The following is a 22180-nucleotide window of genomic DNA, read 5'->3' on the forward strand; positions in this document are numbered from 1 at the left end:
ATATATATTTGTGTCACTTGACAAATCATAGGAACGAATCAATGACTGTATATGAACAAATAGAACATTTCAATTATGCGCGCGCACACCTCTGGTCACGTCACTCCCGGGAAAGCCGTGAGCCTGCGAGAAAAGAAGCGCGCGAGATAGGAACTTGAGCGCGGACTAGTGTGTTGTCAGCAATCCAGTGTACCTAGCCCAGCGACAATTAGATTTTTAGTTTTTACCAACGTGGATTATATACGACAAACAGACTTGCTCATATAATATAGTTTGTAAATATATGCACGACGTGGGCAAAAAAAACATACAATATATTTGTGATGGAGGTAAAGCAAAGGGAAATGTCCTGGTGGTCGCGCGGGTAAGTAGTTAGCTAATCGGATTCTAACCATTGTTATTGTTAGCTACAACAGCTGTTGGATAAATAACAATGCCCATATTCAACTGTTATTTTTAAGAGGACAGGGATCTATGTACCATTTTATAATATGAGATTACTGAATGTCATCGATTATTTTTGCGCATTTACGTGATTTGACCGCCCTTTTGTCACCCCACCAGTTGAGGTCGACGTCAGATGTTGCTAACTAACGTTACGGTAGTCAAATCATGGCATGAAACAATAAATTAGCGAATGTTATAATGCATACCGTAGTAATCAGAGAACACAAACGTTTACTAGCTCACATAATATGTTGCATGTAGTAAGTACCTAGCTAGGTATAAAAATGCTTTGTTTGAGAATTCTGTGACTAACACCCTAGCCAGCTACTTTTCAGTACAATGCATGTGCGCCCTTTGCATGATTTTGATCTCGACCACCACACCCTGTTGCTTGTCTTTTTAGAGAGGATGGGGAGGAGGCAATGTATCAGGAAACTGACTCTGACGTGGCTGAACAGAGAGACTGTGGAAAGGTCAAAGTGAAATGGACACAAGATGAGGTGAGTTCATGTCCCCTTACACATCCCCCACCAATGCTGATCTATAAATGGTTGGTTATTTGGAATGAGCTAGTTACTTATCTCTTCATAAAATGCCTGTACTTTATTCTCAGGATGACAATCTCAAAGCATTGGTCCAAAACCGGGGACCAAATGACTGGAAATACATTGCCAGCATTTTACCGGTGAGCGAGTTTGACGGAGTACAGTATATATTCTGTTATATCCAGTTGAAAATACAAATAATACAACTGAAGGGTTCAAATATTAAATACGTTCTGAAGGCGTGTGGGGTTTATTTTGCATTAAATCATTAACTGTATGGTAACCCTGTATGGCACAGAATCGCTCAGAACACCAGTGCCAGCACCGCTGGTTGAAGGTTCTGGATCCAGATCTGGTCAAAGGGCCCTGGACCAAAGAGGAGGATGAGAAGGTTAGTTGTGATGGTGACTATTCTACAATCAGTTCTACTAGACTTCTTTGTGAGAGAAACTTTAGTTATTGAGTTTTACTAATAGTTGTTCAGTCAGCTCTACTTTCCACTGGCTGCTTTGACTCCTATCCAAGGACAGCCTCTGGGTGGCTTGTACTGCCACTCAGAGGACACATTTTCAGACTGCCACCAACCCTGCATTCCTCTCCACAGGTGATAGACCTGGTGAACAGGTATGGCAACAAGCAGTGGGCTATCGTGGCCAAGCACCTGAAAGGCCGGCTGGGGAAGCAGTGCAGGGAACGCTGGCACAACCACCTCAACCCGGACGTGAAGAAATCCTCCTGGACAGCAGAGGAGGACCTCATCATCTACAAGGCCCACTGCATGCTGGGAAACCGCTGGGCTGAGATCGCCAAGCTGCTCCCCGGAAGGTAACTGTGGTACTCCAGCTAAGTGAGTCACTCTGACATGTCTGAGTTGAAATGTCAGGATCACGCAGAACAGTTTATGGGTCTCCACATATTTTGTGATAAATGGATTGGAGTTGGATTAGTGCTCGACTTCATACACTAGCTATATCTTGATTACTATAACATTATGTTAACATTTCACGTTCCAGGACAGATAATGCTGTGAAGAACCACTGGAACTCAACCATCAAGCGTAAGGTTGAGATGGGCTTCTACAGCAGGGTGGATCCTTCTCTGAAATGTCAGCAGATGGAACCAGAGGAGAGCATGGCCCACCACAGCAGAGATCAGCAGGTTGGTTCCTTCTGAAATCAGTTTGACAACATCTGGGCTATGCTCAAACTAATCCTTGTTATGTTTTTCTGTGAAACATGATTTGTTATGTCTCTACAGATGGACTATGGTGGTTCTATGGAGAGGGAACCAGACCAAGATCCCACACTGCCGGTAAAATGCAAACACTGCTAACTACTATAGGGGGTAAAGCAGATAAACAGTGTTTTATATTATAAATGGAGTGCCTTCAGAAAGTATTCAGACCCCTTCCCTTTTTCTACCTTCTGTTAAATTACAGCCTTATTCTAAAAGTGATGATCATTTTTATTTATTTAATAAATCTGCACACAATACCCCATAATGACAAAGCAGTAACAGGTTTTTGCAAATGTATTAAAAATCAAAAACAAATCTCTTACATAAGTATTCAAACCCTTTGCTATGAGATTCAAAATTGAGCTCATGTGCATCCTGTTTCCATTGATCATCCCTGAGATGTTTCTACAAAAGTCCACCTGTGGTAAATTCAATTGGTTAGACATGATTTGGAAAGGCACACGCCTGTCTATATAATGTCCCACAGTTGACAGTGCATATCAGAGCAAAAACCAACCCACGAGGTGGAAGGAAATGTCCGTAGAGCTCCGAGCCAGGATTGTGTTGCGGCACAGATCTGGGGAAGGGTATCAAAACATTTCTGCAGCAGCATTGAAGGTCCCAAGTAACATGGTGGCCTCCATCATTCTTAAATGGAAGGAGTTTGGAACCACCAAGACTCTTCCTAGAGCTGGCCACCCGGCCAAACTTAGCAATCGGGGAGAAGGGCTTTGGTCAGGGAGGTGACCAAGAACCCGATGGCCAGCCTCCCGAGTGGAGCAGCGTTCTAAGGCAAAGCATCGCAGTGTTGCAGCGTCACTACAGCCTGGGGTTCGATCTGGCCGTGACCGGGAGTCCCATAGGGTGGTGCACAATTGGCCCAGCGTCGTCCGGGTTAGGGAAGGGTTTGGCCGGGGGGGGCTTTACTTGGCTCCTCACGGTCTAGCAACTCCTTGTGGCGGGCCAGACGCCAGAAAGCTGAATTCGGTCATCAGTTGAAAAGTGTTTTCTCCGACACATTGGTGCGGCTGGCTTCCGGGTTAAGCGAGCGGGTGTTAAGAAGCGCAACGTGGCGGGTCATGTTTCGGAGGATGCATGACTCGACCTTCGCCTCTCCCGAGCCCGTTTGGGGAGTTGCAGCGATGAGACGAACATAATCATAAAAAGGGCGTAAAAAATTATAAAATAAGGAACTCAATGGTTACTCTGACAGAGCTCCAGATTTCCTCTTGTGAAGATGGGAGAACCTTCCAGAAAAACAACCATCTCTGCAGCACTCTACTAATCAGGCCTTTAAGGTAGAGTGACCAGACGGAAGCCACTCTTCAGTAAAAAGCACATGACAGCCCGCTAAAGGACTCTCAGACCATGAGAAACAAGATTCTCTGGGCTGATGATACCAAGATTGAACTCTTTGGCCTGAATGCCAAGTGTCACATCTGGAGGAAACCTGGCACCAACCCTACGGTGACGTGTGGTGGCAGCATCATGCTATGAGGATGTTCTTCAGCTGCAGGGACTGGGAGACTAGTCAGGATCGAAGGAAAGATGAACAGAGCAATGTACTGAGAGATCCTTGATGAAAACCTGCTCCAGAGCACTCAGGACCTCAGACTGGGGCGACGGTTCACTTTCCAACAGGACAACGACCCTAAGCACACAGCCAAGACAACGCAGGAGTGGCTTTGGGACAAGTCTCTGAATGTCCTTCAGTGGCCCAGCCAGAGAAACTCCCCAAATAAAGGTGTGCCAGGTTTGTGGCATCGTACCCAAGAAAACTTGAGGCTTTAATCGCTGCCAAAGGTGCTTCAACAAAGTACTGAGTAAAGGGTCTGAATACTTATGTAAATGTGATATTTATTTTTCATTTTTATACATTTGAAAAGATTTCTAAAAACCTGTTTTAGCTTTGTCATTATGGAGTATTGTGTGTAGATTGTCCCCCCCCCCCATCAACGTAATCAATTTTAGAATACGGCTGTAACGTGGAAAAAGTAAAGTGGTCTGAATACTTTCTGAATGCACTGTATAAAGTGCAGTACATGCAGAGCATTTGCATGTTAGAATATTACTAGTTTATACTAGTCTTCAAGGTAGTACATATTGTGTGTGTGTGAACATATTAATTTAATGTATTCCTCTGGATCTCCATTCTGGTTTTCAAGCTTATGTTGCTCCCTACAGGAGAATGCCAATACATCCACTGTAAGAGGCGGACCGAAAGAAGCAGGCTTCCACAAGGCTGTCTCTCCTCAACAGTCAAAGACCCCCAAAAGTGAGCCAAACACCCCAGGAGGTGAACTGAATACCAGTAGCTGGGTGGTGGACAGCTCAGGCTTCCTCTCTCCCAACGGCCCAGCATTAAAAGAGGTGATGGAGATGGTGGATGGGGTAAGAGGGCTGGATGGGGTCATAATACCTCTGTTTTCTGAATTTCACCATGTTCATCTTCTGCTTTGAATGGAACACCAAAGTGATCTCATTTGATGATCAGATATGGCAGACAAGATGTCTGACTATTTTGGTATGAATTAGTTTGTCAAATTATATTTATTTTCATAAACGTCTTTACTTTGTTTCTGTTTCTTTTCCTCTACCAGGACTTGGATGGCTGGTGTAACATGGCTGTCTTTGATCTGCCCGAGGAGAGCCAGAGCCCAGAGCGGACCCAGTTCCGTCTGGAGGGCAGTGCCCTACAGGAACTCAGTAAGGGTAACCGGGGGGAGCTGATCCCCATCTCCCCTGGAGGAATCACCCCACCTTCCATACTGACCCGCCGCAGCCGCCGTCGCATAGCTCTGTCCCCTGACTCCAACAACTCCAGGACCCCTAAGAGCACCCCGGTCAAGATCCTGCCCTTCTCACCCTCACAGGTAATGGCTCAACCACAATAACCTAACACAGTAAAATGACTCGTCGTTGCCATTGTTTTGTACAGAATCATGTGGCCAAAAACACATTTTTACCATGTTTAATTTCCCTAAAATGAAATTCCATATTTTTATTTTAAAATATATATACATATATATTTCACCTTAATTTAACCATGTAGGTTAGTTGAGAACAAGTTCTTATTTACAACTGCGACCTAGCCAAGATAAAGCAAAGCAGTTCGACACATACAACAACAACAACAACAAACACAGAGTTACACATGGAATAAACAAACATTCAGTCAATAATACAGTAGAAAAAATCTATATACAGTGTGTGCTAATGAGGGAGGTAAGGCAATAATTAGGCCATGGTAGCGAAGTAATTACAATATAGCAATTAAACACTGGAATGGTAGATGTGCAGAAGATGAATGTGGCAGTAGAGATACTGGGGTGCAAAGGAGCACGATAAATAAATAAAATACATTATGGGGATGAGGTAGTTAGATAGATGGACTGTTTACAGATGGGCTATGTACAGGTGCAGTGATCTGTGAGCTGCTCTGACAGCTGGGGCTTAAAGCTAGTGAGGGAGATATGAGTCTTCAGCTTCAGTGATTTTTCCAATTCGTTCCAGTCATTGGCAGCAGAGAACTGGAAGGAAAGGCGGCCAAAGGAAGAATTGGCTTTGGGGGTGACCAGTGCTACGAGCGGGAGCGCGTGCTACGGGTGGGTGCTGCTATGGTGACCAGTGAGCTGAGATAAGGCGGGGCGTTACCTAGCAAAGACTTGTAGATGACCTGGAGCCAGTGGGTTTGGCGATGAATATGAAGCGAACGCCAGCCAATGAGAGCGTACATGTCGCAGTGGTGGGTAGTATATGGGGCTTTGGTGACAAAACGGATGACACTGTGATAGACTGCATCCAATTTATTGAGTAGAGTGTTGTAGGCTATTTTGTAAATGACATCGCCATAGTCAAGGATCTGTAGGATGGTCAGTTTTACGAGGGTATGTTTGGCAGCATGAGTGAAGGATGCTTTGTTTACGAAATAGGAAGCCGATTCTAGATTTAATTTTGGATTGGAGATGTTTGATGTGAGTCTGGAAGGAGAGTTTACAGTCTAACCAGACACCTAGAATATGTGGACAACTACAAATACCTAAGTCAGAATTGTCCAGAGTAGTGATGCTGGGCAGGTGCCGGCAGCGATCGGTTGAAGAGCATGCATTTAGTCTTACTTGCATTTAAGAGCAGTTGGAGGCCACGGAAGGAGAGTTGTTTGGCATTGAAGCTCGTCTGGAGGTTAGTTAACACAGTGTCCAAAGAAATGCCAGAGGTATACAGAATTTTGTCGTCTGCATAGAGGTGGATCAGAGAATCACCAGCAGCAAGAGCGACATCATTGATGTATACAGAGAAGAGAGTCGGCCCGAGAATTGAATCCTGTGGCACCCCCATAGAGACTGCCAGAGGTCCGGACAACAGGCCCTCCGGTTTGACACACTGAACTCTATCAGAGAAGTAGTTGGTGAACCAGGCGAGGCAATCGTTTGAGAAACCAAGGCTATTGAGTCTGCCGATAAGAATGTGGTGATTGACAGAGTTGAATGCCTTGGCCAGGTCGACGAATACGGCTGCACAGTAATGTCTCTTATCGATGGCGGTTATGATATTGTTTAGGACATTGAGCGTGGCTGAGGTGCACCCGTGACCAGCTCTGAAACCAGATTGCATAGCGGAGAAGGTACGGTGGGATTCGAAATGGTCAGTGATCTGTTTTGTTAACTTGGCCTTTGAAGACTTTAGAAAGACAGGGTAGGATGGATATAGATCTGTAGAAGTTTGGGTCTAGAGTGTCCCCCCCCTTTGAAGAGGGGGATGGCCGCGGCTGCTTTACAATCTTTGGGAATCTCTAGACGATACGAAAGAGGTTGAACAGGCTAGTAATAGGGGTTGCAACATTTTAGGCAGATCATTTTAGAAAGAGAGGGTCCAGATTGTCTAGCCCTGCTGATTTGTAGGGGTCCAGATTTTGCAGCTCTTTCAGAACATCAGCTTTCTGGATTTGGGTGAAGGAGAAATGGGGGAGGCTTGGGCGAGTTGCTGTGGGGGGGTACTATTGCAAATGGACGTTAGGTGTCATTTTAGTGAAATGGTTTCTAAATGCAGTGTGTGTTTCCAGTTCCTCAACATGTGGACCAAACAGGACAACTTTGAGCTGGAGAATCCATCTCTCACCTCTACGCCAGTGTGCAATCAGAAGTCTGGGGTTACCACACCACTACACCGTGACAAGACTCCACTCACACAGAAGGAAAACTCTGTTTGCGCATCCAAGCTGTACCCAAACTCAGTGTATGTAATAAGGCATTATTGACACACAATTGTCTTGTATGTGCTAAGTTATTATTGGCATGCGATACGATTAATCTCTCGTAGCAGTAGAGAATTATATTTAGTTTGTCTTTTTATCAAGGTTCATCACACCCAACCACAAGTCAAATCTTGACACCACCCCAAGGACTCCAACTCCATTCAAAAATGCCATGGAGAAGTATGGTTCTCTGCGACCAATGGTGAGTCCCTCACTTGCTACTGTTGTCAATGAAAGCACCTGGATTGTCAGACGATAATTTCTTCAATATCTTGCTGAAAATAGTTTATTTCTGTATGTCTTAGCCTCAGACTCCGAATGAGGAGGACTTGAAAGAGGTCCTCTTGAAAGAGGCTGGGATTGAGCTGATCGTGACGGATGAGAGTCCACCTGAGCAAAGACGCAAGCAGGTGGTGAGTACGATGAAATTTTACGATAATTTACTTTCACAGATGATGCTTCTCAGTCTTATGGAATGGTCTGACTGTGGTCCATTCCTTTGCTTTCAGCATCGACCTCCAATGAAGAAAGTGCGTAAATCTCTGGCTCTGGATGTCATGGACTGCAAAGAGATAGTCACTGCGAGGCGTCAGTCCATGAAGTCCGAGCCCAAAACCTTTTCTAAGGTACATTAATTAGAAATGGATTTAATTCTGCTGTTATTGTTGATGGTGATTTCCTCCATTGATTTGTATATTGTTATCCTTGTGGCAGGCTGAGATGTCTCTCAACTCCTCGTCCTTTTGTATGAAGACTGAAGATAAAGAGGAGAATGTTCTGGATCAGGGCTTCTGTTTAGGACCCAGTGAGAGTGGTGCATATTCCAACCCAGTGCCCCCAACCCCAGTGAGTACTCTAATGAAACGCTACCATTGGCTGCTATCTAAGTGAAATTATTATTAAATAGCTGTCTTTTCCCATGTTTATTAGTATACTATATCATAATCAGGAGTTTTCTAATAGCCTGTAATGCATACATATTTTGTTGTTGTACATGTCTTTTATCATCTTTTGTAATGGTTTTCATTTCCCTCTATTTGTCTGTTTTGCATCTGAAGTTATTGATATGCTTTGCTGTGTTCTCAGATGTCCAAGGCATGGGAAGCAGTGGTATGTGGACGTACTAAGGACCAGCTCATAATGACAGAGAAAGCAAGACGTTACCTCCGTTTACTGAAATCCCACGCTCCTAACCGGGCCCTCATCCTGTCCTGAGCCCTCACTAACCTCGTTGTCCTCTGTGCAGACATTTCCATTGTGTTAAATATAGGGTTGCAAAATTCTGGTAACTTTAAATTAATTGCCTGGTTTTCCCAAAATCTTCCTCAAATCTTCCTCAAACCATGATTTCTAGAAAACCAGGGAATTTATTGAAAGTTCCCGAAATGTTGCAACCCGAGTTAAAAAAAACTCCCCCGTGTCGATGTATTCAGAGCCCTTGACTTTTTCCACATTTTGTTACGTTACAGCCTTATTCTAAAATGGACTAAATCGTTTCCCCCCTCAATCTACACACAATACCCCATAATGACAAAAAAAATACATACCACATTTACATAAGTATTCAGAACTGTTACTCAGTACTTTGTTGAAGCACCTTTGGCAGCGATTACAGCGAGTCTTCTTGGGTATGGCGCTACAAGCTTGGCACGCCTTTATTTGGAGAGTTTCTCACATTCTTCTCTACAGATCCTCTCAAGCTCTGTCAGGTTGGATGGGGTGTGTCGCTAAACAGCTATTTTCACGTCTCTCAAGAGATGTTCAATCGGGTTCAAGTCTGGGCTCTGGCTGGGCCACTGAAGAACATTCAGAGGCTTGTCCCAAAGCCACTCCTGTGTTGTCTTGGCTGTGTGCTAAGGTTGGGAAGAGACGCATTGAAACATGGTCATTGTCAGGGGTCGTTGTCCTGTTGGAAAGTGAACCTTCGCCTCAGTCTGAGGTCCTGAGTGCTCTGGAGCAGGTTTTCATCAAGGATCTCTTTGTACTTTGTTCCGTTCATCTTGCCCTTGATCCTGACTAGTCTCCCAGTCCCTGCTGCTGAAAAACACCCCTACAGCATGATGCTGCTACCACCATACTTCACTGTAGGGATGATACCAGGTTTCCTCCAGACGTGATGCTTGCCATTTAGGCCAAAGTGTTAATTCTGGTTTCATCAGACAAGATAATTGTGTTTCTCATGGTCTGATAGTCCTTTAGGTGCCTTTTGGCAAACTCCAAGCAGGCTGTCATGTGCCTTTTACTGAGGAGTGGCTTCTGTCTGGCCACTCTACCATAAAGGCCTGATTGGTGGAGTGCTGCAGAGATGTTAGTCCTCTGGAAGATTCCCCCATCTCTACAGAGGAACTCTGGAGCTCTTTCAGAGTGACCATCAGGTTCTTGGTCACCTCCCTGACCAAGGCCCTTCTCCCCTGATTGCTCAGTTTGGCCGGGGAGCCTGCTGTAGGAAGAGTCTTGGTGGTTCTTGGTGGGGACCTTCAATGATGCACAAAGTTTTTGGTACCCTTCCCCAGATCTGTGCCTTAACACAATCCTGTCTCTGAGCTGGTCTGAATACTTATGTAAATAAGGTATCTGTTTTTATTTTTAATACAATTGCAAAAAAAATCTAAAAATCTCTTCTCACTTCTCTTGTCGTTATGGGGTATTGTGTGTAGATTTAGATTTTTATTTCATCTATTTTAGAATAAGACTATAACGTAACAAAATGTGGGAAAAGGGAAGGGGTCTGAATACTTTCCGAATGCACTGTATATATGGAGATAGTTTAGTGCCTTTTAAAATAAAGGGTTAAATACACCCCAGCTTAGATTCTTATGGATTAAACATGGTAAACATGTTTCAATGCGTCTCTTCCCAAACTTAGGCACCATTTACACAGGTAGCCCAATTCTGATATTTGGGCTGCCTGAGTAAACCCAGCCTTGATTGTGTTGGTATCGATGATAGCATGGTTTTAGGTTTCTAAAACAACATTTTGTAAAAAATTGATCTCGTGCTGTGTTGAGCGTGCTCAACTGAAGTAATGTTTTCTCAGTCCTGGATACTTGTAAATATGGAAAGAATTGTATTGTAGGGCAACTTTATGGGTATATAAGTGTTTCAAATGTAATGCAGTTTGAATCTACAAACATCGTTCTCTCGTAAAGGTCTTAACACTGTACAAAAACAATTTAATCCACATTTTATATCAAATTTGTCATACTCAAATGTAATAGAAAGGTCTAAATGTTTTCCTTTTGATATCTAAAGTTCACATGTCATTTTGCACTTACATCTATCAGTATTGGAGTTGTTTGTAACTGGGTTTGTCATGGTTGCGTTTGATTACCTGATCAATCAATAATGAATCTAAACAAGTTGACTCACACAAGTGACCAGATGGTTGGTGAGGTTGCAGAAATGTTTGTTTCCAATGATCTATTTTTACATACTATGTTAAGAGTAGAAGCATGTGACGTGAATATGCATCACCATAGAAGAATCATACACTCGTGTTGTCCTATTCTCATGTCCAAAATGTTAAGAGGTACAGGATTTTTCTATTGAAACCTGATAATGTTTTGTGCAGATAACAAAATGTATGAGAATCTCTCTTTTTTTTTTTCTAATGTAAACAAACTAAAAATATTAAATTATATGAACAGTTTGTAAAATTGCCTGTGCATTTGCAATGTGTGATTGAAAAATATTAAATGTATGTTGTCTTTTTATTGACTTAATCGGTTGGTGAGCTATTGATTTTGTGATAAATCAAAGATGGGCCAGATTAGGAATTTTGAGTGGGGTTTGTTTCTTGATGAGGACCAATGAAAAACGGACACAATGCTTATGTGAACCTGCCCCTTTTTGTGTTGAGGGGCAGTCACATGAGCCCGGTAACGTTTGAAAGGCACTGAAATAGAATGTAAATGTATAATATTTGCACAGATTTTACCCGATCATTTGATCTACATTTTTTTGTTTTGTTATTCTGGCCCACATTTCCGACATGTCCAACAACCCTCTGGGTCTGATATCAGAACGCGTTCATTCATTTGCAGCAGTTAGTTGTAACCAATTATACGAATAGGGGTAACGACACTAGCTGTTAGATTTGGCATTTCATAAAACAGCATCTGAGGATATATGATTTTAAAATGTTATTTTATTGTAATATATTTGGGAAATAATACGTTTTGTAATAGGTGGTTGTTTAATAATAACACATACCAAGTCTGAAAATGCAATTACCACCCCATGTCTTTGACATTGTAGTCTCCATGGCTTGGAACCCGGAAGCAATTGCGGCTCTTAGGTGACGATACATTAGACGACAAGAGTGAGCCAATGATCTATCTATACATCATTGGAGTGGACATGGCCCAGCCTCGTAAGTATAAAGCGTTTTTTATCTAAATACGATCGATGTAAACTTCTTATTACTAGTTGCCACCCATATGTAGTAATATAGTCTAGCGCTGATTTTGCCAAAGTCTACAAATGGTGCGTGCAAGTATGTAACGCCTGGACTCCAGGCTGGAGTGACAGGACCAATGTGGAAGCTAACGTTAGCAGGTAGCTAGGATGTCGTAGACTCGTAGCTAACTAGATATTGCTATACATGTACCTTGCATGTACATCATCATGAATTGGATTGTATACAAGTGTACGCTGTCTGTATTATGATTCCCAACGTTAGTTTTCCACAACGTTGTGTGAACTCTATCGCTCACGTTAGCTGGTTAGCAAGCTTTCTAGCTGGATCCTCTAGTTAAGAAATGGGAGTGTTATGCATCGGTTACTGTGCAATGGTTGCATGATCGAGACTACAAACAAGTCTACACTTCTAAAATGGGAACTCAAATAGTTGAAATCTTTCCTCTCCTACTGACCTGGCTGTAACCATCATGCATGTGTCCCCACAGGTGTGTTCTGCTTAGTCCTCCTCACCGTGGCTCTCGGGGCACAGGCTCTGACCCCATCCCATCACCTCTCCCTGTCAGACGTGGAGAGACTTAAAGGCCTCCTGAGCCAACCCTTCACAGACCTGGCATCAGCATACTACTCCATCGTTGGTTTGAGCAAGCTTGGAGCCGCAGTTGCTGATGAAAATGTAAGAAAATTAGCTTCTAATTATTGAAGGAAAGTGGCTTGATTGTTGTATCCAAAACGTGTAGCCTATGGCATGTTTAGTTACCTTAGGCTATTCACTTCTATAATCACCACAATGTTTACCTATGTGTTTTACTGTACAGATTGTTGCCTTATTAAATCCTTGTTTTTTTTATTTTGCAGGATGCTTGTCAGTTTCTGAAGGCCCAATTGGACCCCATGAGTGTCGACTCCCTCTTCTTCGCTGCTGAGGCCAGTCAGGCCATCGCAGACTGTGAGGTAAGTAGTCCTATAGGGAGCTTACTTATGTATGACAAAAAAAACATGTAATTTGCTCTTCCAGTAACATAAATGGTGGCTTGCATGGAATTAAGTCAACATTTATAATGGTGGTTTTGGATGCTCTGCCAGTGAAGTCCTTGCTTAGCTCTGTGTTCTCCCTCTTTATGAATGACTTATTTAGATGCCAGTATCCAACGAGACCCGTGACATCCTTCTGGCAGCAGTCAGCGAGGACTCTACAGTAACACAGATCTTCAGAGCTGTCAGCGCCCTCAGTTCCCTGGGGCTTCCTCTGGCTTCACAGGAAGTCGTCGCTGCCCTCGTCGCCCGTATTGCCAAGGAGGACAACGTCTTGGCGTGAGTAATACCCGCTGGCCTGGCAGATAGAACAGACTTGCTGCTGAATCGTTTCTTTGATCATTTGGGTTTTTGAACTTCATTGTTACTTTGTCCTTTCTAACAAACTTTGCTTTTGAACAGATAACGCATTCCTATGGCCATTGATCTAAAGACTTGACACCGTTTTGCCATAGTAAAGGGACTGTTTTTTTTCTTGTCTCTCTGTACAGGATCACTACTGCACTCCAGACTGCCACCCGTCTCTCCCAGCAGGCTGAGCTTGGAGGAATCCTGGAGGAGATTGAGGTGAGTTTCACAAGTCCACTAGGTGGTGCTGTGCTACAGGTTTTGTCAGATGAATTACTTTGCAAAGTTGCACATTTCCCACATGCAAACTTGTTTCTCAAGCAGAGATGTTGTATTTGAACCTTTCTCTCCCTCGTAAGGATCTGGCAGCACGATTGGATGACTTGGGTGGAGTGTACCTCCAGTTTGAGGAGGGACTTGAGGCGACCGCCCTCTTTGTGACAGCAGCCTACACACTGTCAGACCATGCGGACACGGAGCCTCCTCTGAAAGAGGTAACCTGCTGTCACCATTTATGTGGGTGGTAGAAGGGACGCAGGTTGCATGAGGCGGTGTGACTTTTTCCCGATCATGTGTTCTGTATTAGATCTCTGGAATGGAACTCCAGAGTAGCTTGCTTACTTTCTCGTGTTTATTTTATGTTTCTCGTGTCTTTTGTTCTACTTGACTTTTACATAGTAAAATAGTACTACTGATATCGATTACTGCATTGTTGGGAAAGAGCAAGCAAGAAAGGATTTTCAGTGTACTTGTGCAAGTGACAATAAAACTTGATACCCCAGCTATCTTATCAGATTACTATAAATGTGAGCTTTTATCCCCACAGGACCAGGTGATCCAGCTGGTGAACTCTGTGTTCAGTAAGAAGTCCTGGGATTCCCGGTCTGAGGCGTTCAGTGTAGCCTGTGCTGCTGCAGCTCTCTCCAGCAACCGCTTCCACGTGCCAGTCATCGTCAGTACCCAGGGGCCTGCAACAGTCTCCCACAGCCAGCCAATCCTGCATGTATGCTCTCCTCTACTACTCCAGTGTTTATCATCCAGTGACATAAAAAAAAGAAGTCTTTTTTAAGTTTATGATTTAGATGTCATCAATTGGAAACACGTTTGAAGGATGTCACATGAATAGTGTTTCTTACTTGAGCCCTAACCTTGTTGACCTTGTTCAGTGCCCTTGCTAGTCCACCACTGGGTAAGGGTCTCCACCCCATTTTCTTTTCACTGACCCTTTATCTGCCTCCTTCTCTTTACCCACAGCTTCTGGTGACAGACATCCTGTCCAATCCTCTTGCCTCAGCCAATCTGCTGGTGGAATCTGCACAAGCTGTTGCCTCTAAGAGTGTTGTACTCAGCCAGGCACCTTTCTCCCTCAGAGAGTAAGTATGGTAGACAGACTGATTTTGAATTTGTCTGGGCAATAATTTTGTGTAGATTAATATTGAGTGTTATAGAATCCAAGCTTTAATCAAATCTTTGCAGTCAAGGAAATATCTCTGCTGTTCATGCATGTTATTTGTATGTCAGCGTTGAAGTGTTTAATAATTATGTCCAACTGTTTTACAGTGGCATTTTTGAACTTAACTTTATGGCTAGCCAGCCAGCCAGTGGATATTACCAGTTTACTGTGGCTGTCACCGGGGACAGCCGATTGGTTGCCAATCAGGTTGAGGTGAGCTCGTCTTTTATTCAAAAGACATTTATTGGGAATCATTTGATACCCACATAGATGTAACATAAACATAATCTTCTATATAGTATTTGGTAGTTTAGTATTTTCTTAAATGGGGGCATGGTACACACAAGGCCAAGTAAAGAAGATCTATAGTTTTGGATTTGTTATTTTGAGAACCATCAATTAGTCTAAATGTTGTTGGAAGTTAAGTCATAGTTGCCTCTTTGGGATTGGTCAGAAGGTTAGCAGTTCATTGTGCTTGCCAAGGAAGGTTATTCCTACAAAGTAGCCTTTTCCATTAGCGTACATAACCTTTTATGTTACTTGACCAGGTATGAAAACTAACTAATACATGTGACAATCACTCTGCTTCATTCTAATTTCTTCATATGAGTTCCATTTTATTCCTTCATTTCTCACTCTCCACCTGTCTTCAGCTGAAAGTAAAGGTGTCCACTGAGGTAGCCGTCACTAATATGGACCTGTCTGTAGTGGATAAGGACCAGAGCATCGGCACCAAGACATCCAGGTCAGAGAGCCCAATCATGTATATGAAGGCATTTTAATACTGCCCTTGTGAGACCCATAACACAGAGGTTGTCCTTACCCATAGCCACACAGAATAAATCTAAAGTATGTCATTTTCAGGGTGGACTATCCCTTCAAGGCCAAGGGCTCCTTTACTGCAGACAGCCATCAGAACTTTGCCATGAATTTCCAGTTAGTGGATGCCAACACTGGAGTAGAGCTCACTCCCCACCAGGTATTTAGCTTTTTCTGTGTTAACATTTTTCTGTTCCTGCTCTCATTCTGTCAACATTGCATTGTGCTACACCTCTTGAGGGTATTTTTTTTTCTTTACAGACCTTCGTGAGGTTTCACAATCAGAAAACTGGCCAGGAGGTTGTGTTTGTTGCTGAGCCGGACAGTAAGAACCTTTATAAGTTTGAGCTGGACACAGCAGAGAGGAAGTCTGAGTTTGACTCCATGTCTGGGACCTATGTCCTCCACCTCATCGTGGGAGATGCCACCTTGGAGAACCCCATTCTGTGGAACGTGGCTGATGTTGTCCTGAAGTTCCTTGATGAGGAGGCCCCAGCAGCCATCCAGTCCAAGACCCTTTACATGCCCAAACCAGATATTCAGGTTAACAACAAGCCAAACACTTGCATATAATTGAACATTGTGATGAGTTATGTAACATTTTGTTTCGCTACTCTTGAGGCTACTAGTCATAGCTTGAAATGACTAATGAAGATAAGATAAATCTAACTCGGGTGCATAGTCGCTGATAGATAAACTAGTTAAGTGATAATGCCCGAGAAGCTGGTGTTTTCATATATTGGCAAACTGTGCCAATAATATATATACTCCAAACACTGGCTTCGAGGGCATTATCACTTTGATACAACATATTCAAATACTGATTGGCATATTTTCATTAACATTATTTTGATGAATTTATTCATAATATTTTATCCCTCCACAAGATTTAGTCCCAACGCAAATCTAGGGTTGCTACCCAAGCCGGCTGGTCATTTGTTCTATCGGTTCGGTTGCTAGAGACGTGACCCAGTCGTTCAGTCTTTTTGTTCTGTATCTATGGACGCAACCCAGTTGTTTGTTCTAAATGTTATATTTCCACACTGGCTGGCAATGTAATTATCCATTACTTGCTAGCTAGCAAACCAGGGCTAACTTAGTCACGTCAAAAAAACTGAATAACAGAGTAGCCGCATTTGTTTAAGCTGTTTCTAATGCCATTTATCTGGACACATCCATAACAATGAGCTAATGAGGCGCGCATAGAAAATGTGCTCACTCATCAGGACACTTGTTTAGAGGAGCTAGTCAACAACACAGCTAACACAATAACTTCAAACTGAAACTGGAATGACTGCAAACTAGCTGCACATTGTTTAGTTTGATATTTTTTCAATTGACATTTCTTTGTGTATATATCCATAAAAATGATGCTGATTCATGATTGACTGGCTGAGAAAAGCTCCCTTCCTGTCTCTCATCCCGACTCCCGACACATTCATTACTATGGGACAGCTGGAGATCGATTTTGAATATTGAAACAATGTTGGAAATGTCGGAGAGACAGACAGCAAGGTTTATACAAAGCTTGGTTGTTGAAAGCTAAATATTAGTCTAAAAGAAATGTGAGCTAATGTTTAGATTCTTTTTATAGTGGAGATCAAGTTTATAAATTGCTTGGCTGGGCAATTGCGTAGTCAAATGGAACACAGTAAATAGGCATTTTAACTTCATAGATTTAGCTGGTGGTAACTTGTGGAATAGACACCGGCTGCTATGCAGTTTTAACCAATCAGCATTCATGATTAGACCCACCCGTTGTGTAATAAATGGATAAATAACTGGACTTGAATGATGTTCTCCTCCTCTGTAGCACTTGTTCCGGGAGCCTGAGAAGAAGCCACCCACGGTGGTGTCTAACACCTTCACAGCCCTCGTCCTCTCTCCGTTCCTCCTGCTGCTTATTCTTGTGAGGCTCGCTTTACTTCTCTATGTTTGGAATTGTTCAATGGTAACCTTTTAGAAAGGGTTCAAATCTGCCTCTATTCAGTCTGAATGTTTTGTATTTACCCAGGCTTAGAATAAAGCCTTGGTACATCCTGAATGAACCTAGGTTTTTGATTTAACTGAACACTGATTTTAATTTGAAATTGCAATAGCAATGCTGTATGACATAAAATGTATTTTCTATGACATATACAGTTTTGAGTGACGACATTGTCCTTGCTGTGTAAGGCTTGGATCACTGCATTGTGTGCTACCTGGACAATCTATTTTCAGACCCTTTGTACTGTTGTGGTTTTTGTACTGTTGTGGTATAGTTTATTCTTCTCTCTCCCTCTCTGTTCAGTGGTTCAAACTCGGGGCCAACATCTCAAACTTCAGCCTCTCCCCCAGCTCTGTGCTCTTCCATGTGGGCCACGCATGTGAGTACTGAGCAATGATGTAGTTCTGAGTCTAGGGTTACAATGGGAACTACTGGCATTGTCACTCCACAGATACAGTGCCTTCAGAAAGTATTTACACCCCTTCACTTTTTCCACATTTTGTTGTTACAAGGTGGGATTCAAATTGATTTAATTGAAATTTTTGGTCAACGATCTACAAAAATGAATCAGCAATGTGAAAGGAAAAATTATATACTTTTTTTAATGAATAATAGAACACTAATATATCTTGATTAGATGAGTATTCACTCCCAGAGACAATACATGTTAGAAACACATTTGGCAGTGATTACAGCTGAGTCTTTTTGTGTAAGTCTCTTAAGCAATTTACACACCTGGATTGTACAATATTTGCCCTTTTTTATTATAAAAAAACTTCAAGCTCTGTCAAGTTGGTTTTTGATCGTTGCTAGGAAGCCATTTTCATGTCTTGCTGTAGTTTTAAGTCAAAACGAACTATTCACTCGGGAAAGTTCAATGTTGTCTTGGTAAGCAACTCCAGTGTAGATTTTGCCTTGTGTTTTAGGTTATTGTCCTGCTGAGAGGTGAATTCGTCTCCCAGTGTCTGTTGGAAATAACATTTTCCTCTAGGATTTTGGCTGTGCTTAGCTGTATTCTGTTTATCCCCCCCCCCCCAAAAAAATCCTTAGTCCTTGCCAATGACAAGTATACCCATAACATGATGCGGTTACTTTTTGAAGGCTGTGTATATCTTTTTCCTAGTTGATCACCTTTACTCTGTTCTTGTTGTTCCAGGCATGCTGGGTCTGATGTACGTCTACTGGACTCACCTCAACATGTTCCAGACCCTCAAGTACCTGGCTATCATTGGCAGTCTTACCTTCCTGGCTGGAAACCGCATGTTGGCCCAGAAAGCAGTGAAGAGGTATGGCCAGAGCTCTACGCTGACATTTTTTACAAGGCGCACGTGTGAAAATTAGAAAAATGTTGGCGCACAGTAAGAAATTTAGGAGCACAATTAAACATGTTTCAGGTACTTAAGCTAGAATCCTTCATTTCTCTAGGCACACTGGTGCTCATAAATAAAAAATGCCAGGCTGCGCAGCCAAATATTTAGGCGCATATGCAAGTAAAATGGTCGCACTGTAGAGCCCGAGGTTAGGTATGGCTCCTGTTAGCGATCGCAACACAGACTGTCAGTTTCTCTCTAGAGAGCTCTCGACCACATGTAGAAAGTTTGATGTCTTTTTAATATGACAAGGACTCTGGGGGCATTTAATATGACAAGGACTCTGGGGGCATTTAATATGACAAGGACTCTGGGGGCTTTTAATATGACAAGGACTCTGGGGGCTTTTAATATGACAAGGACTCTGGGGGGCTTTTAATATGACAAGGACTCTGGGGGGCTTTTAATATGACAAGGACTCTGGGGGGCTTTTAATATGACAAGGACTCTGGGGGGCTTTTAATATGACAAGGACTCTGGGGGGGCTTTTAATATGACAAGGACTCTGGGGGGCTTTTAATATGACAAGGACTCTGGGGGGGCTTTTAATATGACAAGGACTCTGGGGGGGCTTTTAATATGACAAGGACTCTGGGGGGCTTTTAATATGACAAGGACTCTGGGGGGCTGTTAATATGACATGGACTCTGGGGGCTTTTAATATGACATGGACTCTGGGGGGCTTTTAATATGACATGGACTCTGGGGGGGCTTTTGGACCTCTTTGTTGGTTGTCAGAGATGTGGCTGACTACTATTCACTCAGGGCCTTTGAGAGGGTGTGTAAGATCCTACAGTGGCGCACTGCCCCCTTGGTGTATGTCACCTGTGACCCCCCCCCCCCCCCCCCCCCCTGACCGTGCCAGGCCAGCAGAATAGTGGAGCCTCCACTGTAGAGCGTATAACCACTGGGACCATGAGGGCCTGGCCAGATTGCACCGTGTGGGTGATTCCCCTCATACCTTCTCTCCAAAGGCCATAGAGACAGAGGTAATATGTGTCACTGGCTGAAGACGTTAGTCTAATTGGCCAATTTTACTGTGGAATTACTGCACCTTGTTCATGCCATTTTCTAACCGAGTCCTTTCAACCATTTGCTAGTCTAATGATCCTTCTGGTTGATGATGTGGTGTCAGTGGATTTAATTTAGATTTGTTTCTGCTTGCCTGACTTGCTTTTCTTTCTTTAGCCACTGTCTCTTATAGTGACTGCCTGTCTCCTTAACTCTCCTGTGTACTCCTTGCTACATTTATCTTTTTCAGGATTGCTGCAGAGCAAAGTAGTAGGTTGGCAAAGTATAGGAGCCTGCGGTAAAGGCCTGTTTTCTAATAACAAAGGGCCAGTCTTCCAGGCTGAAGTAAGGGCATCTCTATGGACTGCATCCCAGTGCATCCCCATTGCCCTGTATAATGCATGGCTGTGTGGTGCAGTCAGGACTCACTCTCTATCTAGTGTTCTGGCCAGCATCTTGCTCATCCCACCACAAAATCATCTGCTCACCTTTTACAGCTGGGACTATAAACAAAAAATAATCGACATCAACCATACCGATCACTCATCGCAGGCATTTTGCTGATATCTTTCATTACGATAAGTAGCCTATACTAGAGAGATTTGAAATGAGTTTGCTAATATGGGTTATTTGTTAATGGGACAATTGATGGCTACAACCATCAAACTAGTAGTAGTTTAAAGGAAAAAAATAAAAAATAAATAAAAAAGCTATGATGCACATTGTTATTAACCTAGAGCTCTATTTATCTTTATTGCAATATGGATTTTTGACCTTTAACATCCTGTCTGTCACCATTTTATTCATCTTCATATTGCCTGCCATTGTACATAGTTATTCTCAGATGCAACATGTGTGGTGTCATTATTGGCTGAGCTCAGAATTGACCTATGTCATCCTGATTGTTCTGCAGTTCATGTTCTGTTGCTGAGAAAGTCCTGTACACTTCATCTTTATGCTGTAAAGAAATGCATGAGGAAGTTTAACACATCAGATGTGTTAAACATGTATCCAGGACTTGTCATTCAGTTAAAAGGCTTTAAATTAGATGATTGTTTAAAGCTTACAAACATTCTAATGTATGTATTTTCTTCTCTTTCAGACTTGCAAGTAAATGACAAGATTGAAGAAGATTTAAAGATGCTTAATTTTTGGTTTTCAAGGATTTGTTTGACACATCGTCAACCATCAGACTATCAGAGGTTATACCATGAATCCAATGGACAATTTGAAATGCAGTTTCACTTTTCTTTTTCAACTTGAAAAGAATACATGTTATAATCCAAGGTGTTGGTAGAGGGTCCGGACAGACTCTGACACAATACTCTTACTGAGGACTGGAAAGAACCATCCTTGCACTTCATTTTTCTGTAACTTTGTTTGGCCTTTTTTTTCATATTTTTATTTTTTTCACAACTGGCTTGGTTGGATATCATTTATGGTTTCAAAATGTAATTGAGATTTTTTTTCTACGTTCCACGTTCTCTGTGCCCATCTTACTATGGCTATGTATCAAAAGGTGCATCAAGAAGTAAGCCATAGATTTTTTTTTTTTTACAAGTCCTTTTGATTAAGTTTATTGATGGTGGCTTCACTGACATGTTCATCATAAGTCTGTAATGTATGCTTGTCTTCTCAAGGAATTACATGTGGAGGGTGTGAGCTATTTTCCCCTTACAATAAAGACCTAACCCCCTCTAGAACAACATTTTGATGGGCAATTCAATAAAATCACATGTTTTTGTAATGAAATAAATAAAGAAATGGGGATTAAGTGTACTGCTTTTTCTTCTGGGTGCAATACACCCTTTGTAGTGTTGTAATATATATTTTTAAAGTACTTAATTTTATTTATTTATTTAACCTTTATTTAACCAGGTAGGCTAGTTGCGAACAAGTTCTTATTTGCAACTGCGACCTGGCCAAGATAAAGCATAGCAGTGTGAACAGACAACACAGTTACACATGGAGTAAACAATTAACAAGTCAATAACAGTAGGAAAAAAAAGAGTCTCTATACATTGTGTGTAAAAGGCATGAGGAGGTAGGCAAATAATTACAATTTTGCAGATGGATGCCCTCACCTCCTCCCCGAAGGCCGTCTCGTCGTTGTTGGTAATCAAGCCTACCACTGTTGTGTCGTCCCCAAACTTGATGATTGAGTTTGAGGTGTGCGTGGCCATGCAGTCGCGGGTGAACAGGGAGTACAGCAGAGGGCTCAGAACGCACCCTTGTGGGGCCCCAATTTTGCAGATT

General features: G+C 42.6%; 1 protein-coding gene across 5 annotated transcripts; it reads left to right on the forward strand.

Annotated features, from left to right (window-relative positions):
- Positions 1–73: 73 nt before the first annotated feature.
- Positions 74–21725, forward strand: LOC109898239 (dolichyl-diphosphooligosaccharide--protein glycosyltransferase subunit 2). 5 transcript variants are annotated; one of them, XR_004203015.1, is made up of 25 exons: positions 74–364; positions 851–947; positions 1061–1132; positions 1291–1383; positions 1597–1817; positions 2006–2150; positions 2250–2303; positions 4413–4619; positions 4829–5101; positions 7291–7463; positions 7585–7684; positions 7788–7895; positions 7992–8108; positions 8197–8328; positions 8569–11556; positions 11740–11854; positions 12390–12577; positions 12760–12855; positions 13040–13215; positions 13428–13503; positions 13644–13778; positions 14111–14287; positions 14539–15482; positions 15602–15716; positions 15818–17342. XR_004203015.1 is itself a non-coding variant. In XM_031790156.1 (16 exons), exons 1-16 carry the CDS (start codon positions 11812–11814, stop codon positions 21040–21042), a joined length of 1923 nt encoding a protein of 640 aa, XP_031646016.1. In that variant the 5' UTR covers positions 11740–11811; the 3' UTR covers positions 21043–21725. The 5 variants fall into 5 exon arrangements, 4 of the variants coding, with proteins under 4 accessions (XP_031646016.1, XP_031645970.1, XP_031646062.1 ...); XM_031790156.1 differs by lacking the exons at positions 74–364; positions 851–947; positions 1061–1132; ... (10 more) ...; positions 8197–8328; positions 8569–11556 and adding exons at positions 17370–17465; positions 17847–17922; positions 18700–18829; positions 21027–21725 and having other exon boundaries at positions 14539–14657; positions 14845–14950; positions 15391–15482; positions 15818–16099; XM_031790110.1 differs by lacking the exons at positions 74–364; positions 851–947; positions 1061–1132; ... (10 more) ...; positions 8197–8328; positions 8569–11556 and adding exons at positions 17370–17465; positions 17847–17922; positions 18700–18829; positions 20175–20628 and having other exon boundaries at positions 11776–11854; positions 14539–14657; positions 14845–14950; positions 15391–15482; positions 15818–16099.
- Positions 21726–22180: the final 455 nt, after the last annotated feature.

This window comes from Oncorhynchus kisutch, linkage group LG1, assembly GCF_002021735.2.
Source record: "Oncorhynchus kisutch isolate 150728-3 linkage group LG1, Okis_V2, whole genome shotgun sequence".
Lineage (NCBI taxonomy): Eukaryota > Metazoa > Chordata > Actinopteri > Salmoniformes > Salmonidae > Oncorhynchus > Oncorhynchus kisutch.

Bases quoted from the DNA above. Each gene is read 5' to 3' on its own strand.
- LOC109898239 (XM_031790110.1), top strand. From the start codon at position 11,812: ATGATCTATCTATACATCATTGGAGTGGACATGGCCCAGCCTC. The intron at 13,504-13,643 runs GTGAGTTTCACA...CTCCCTCGTAAG, and splicing joins GAATCCTGGAGGAGATTGAG to GATCTGGCAGCACGATTGGA. The intron at 17,923-18,699 runs GTGAGTACTGAG...TTGTTGTTCCAG, and splicing joins CTTCCATGTGGGCCACGCAT to GCATGCTGGGTCTGATGTAC.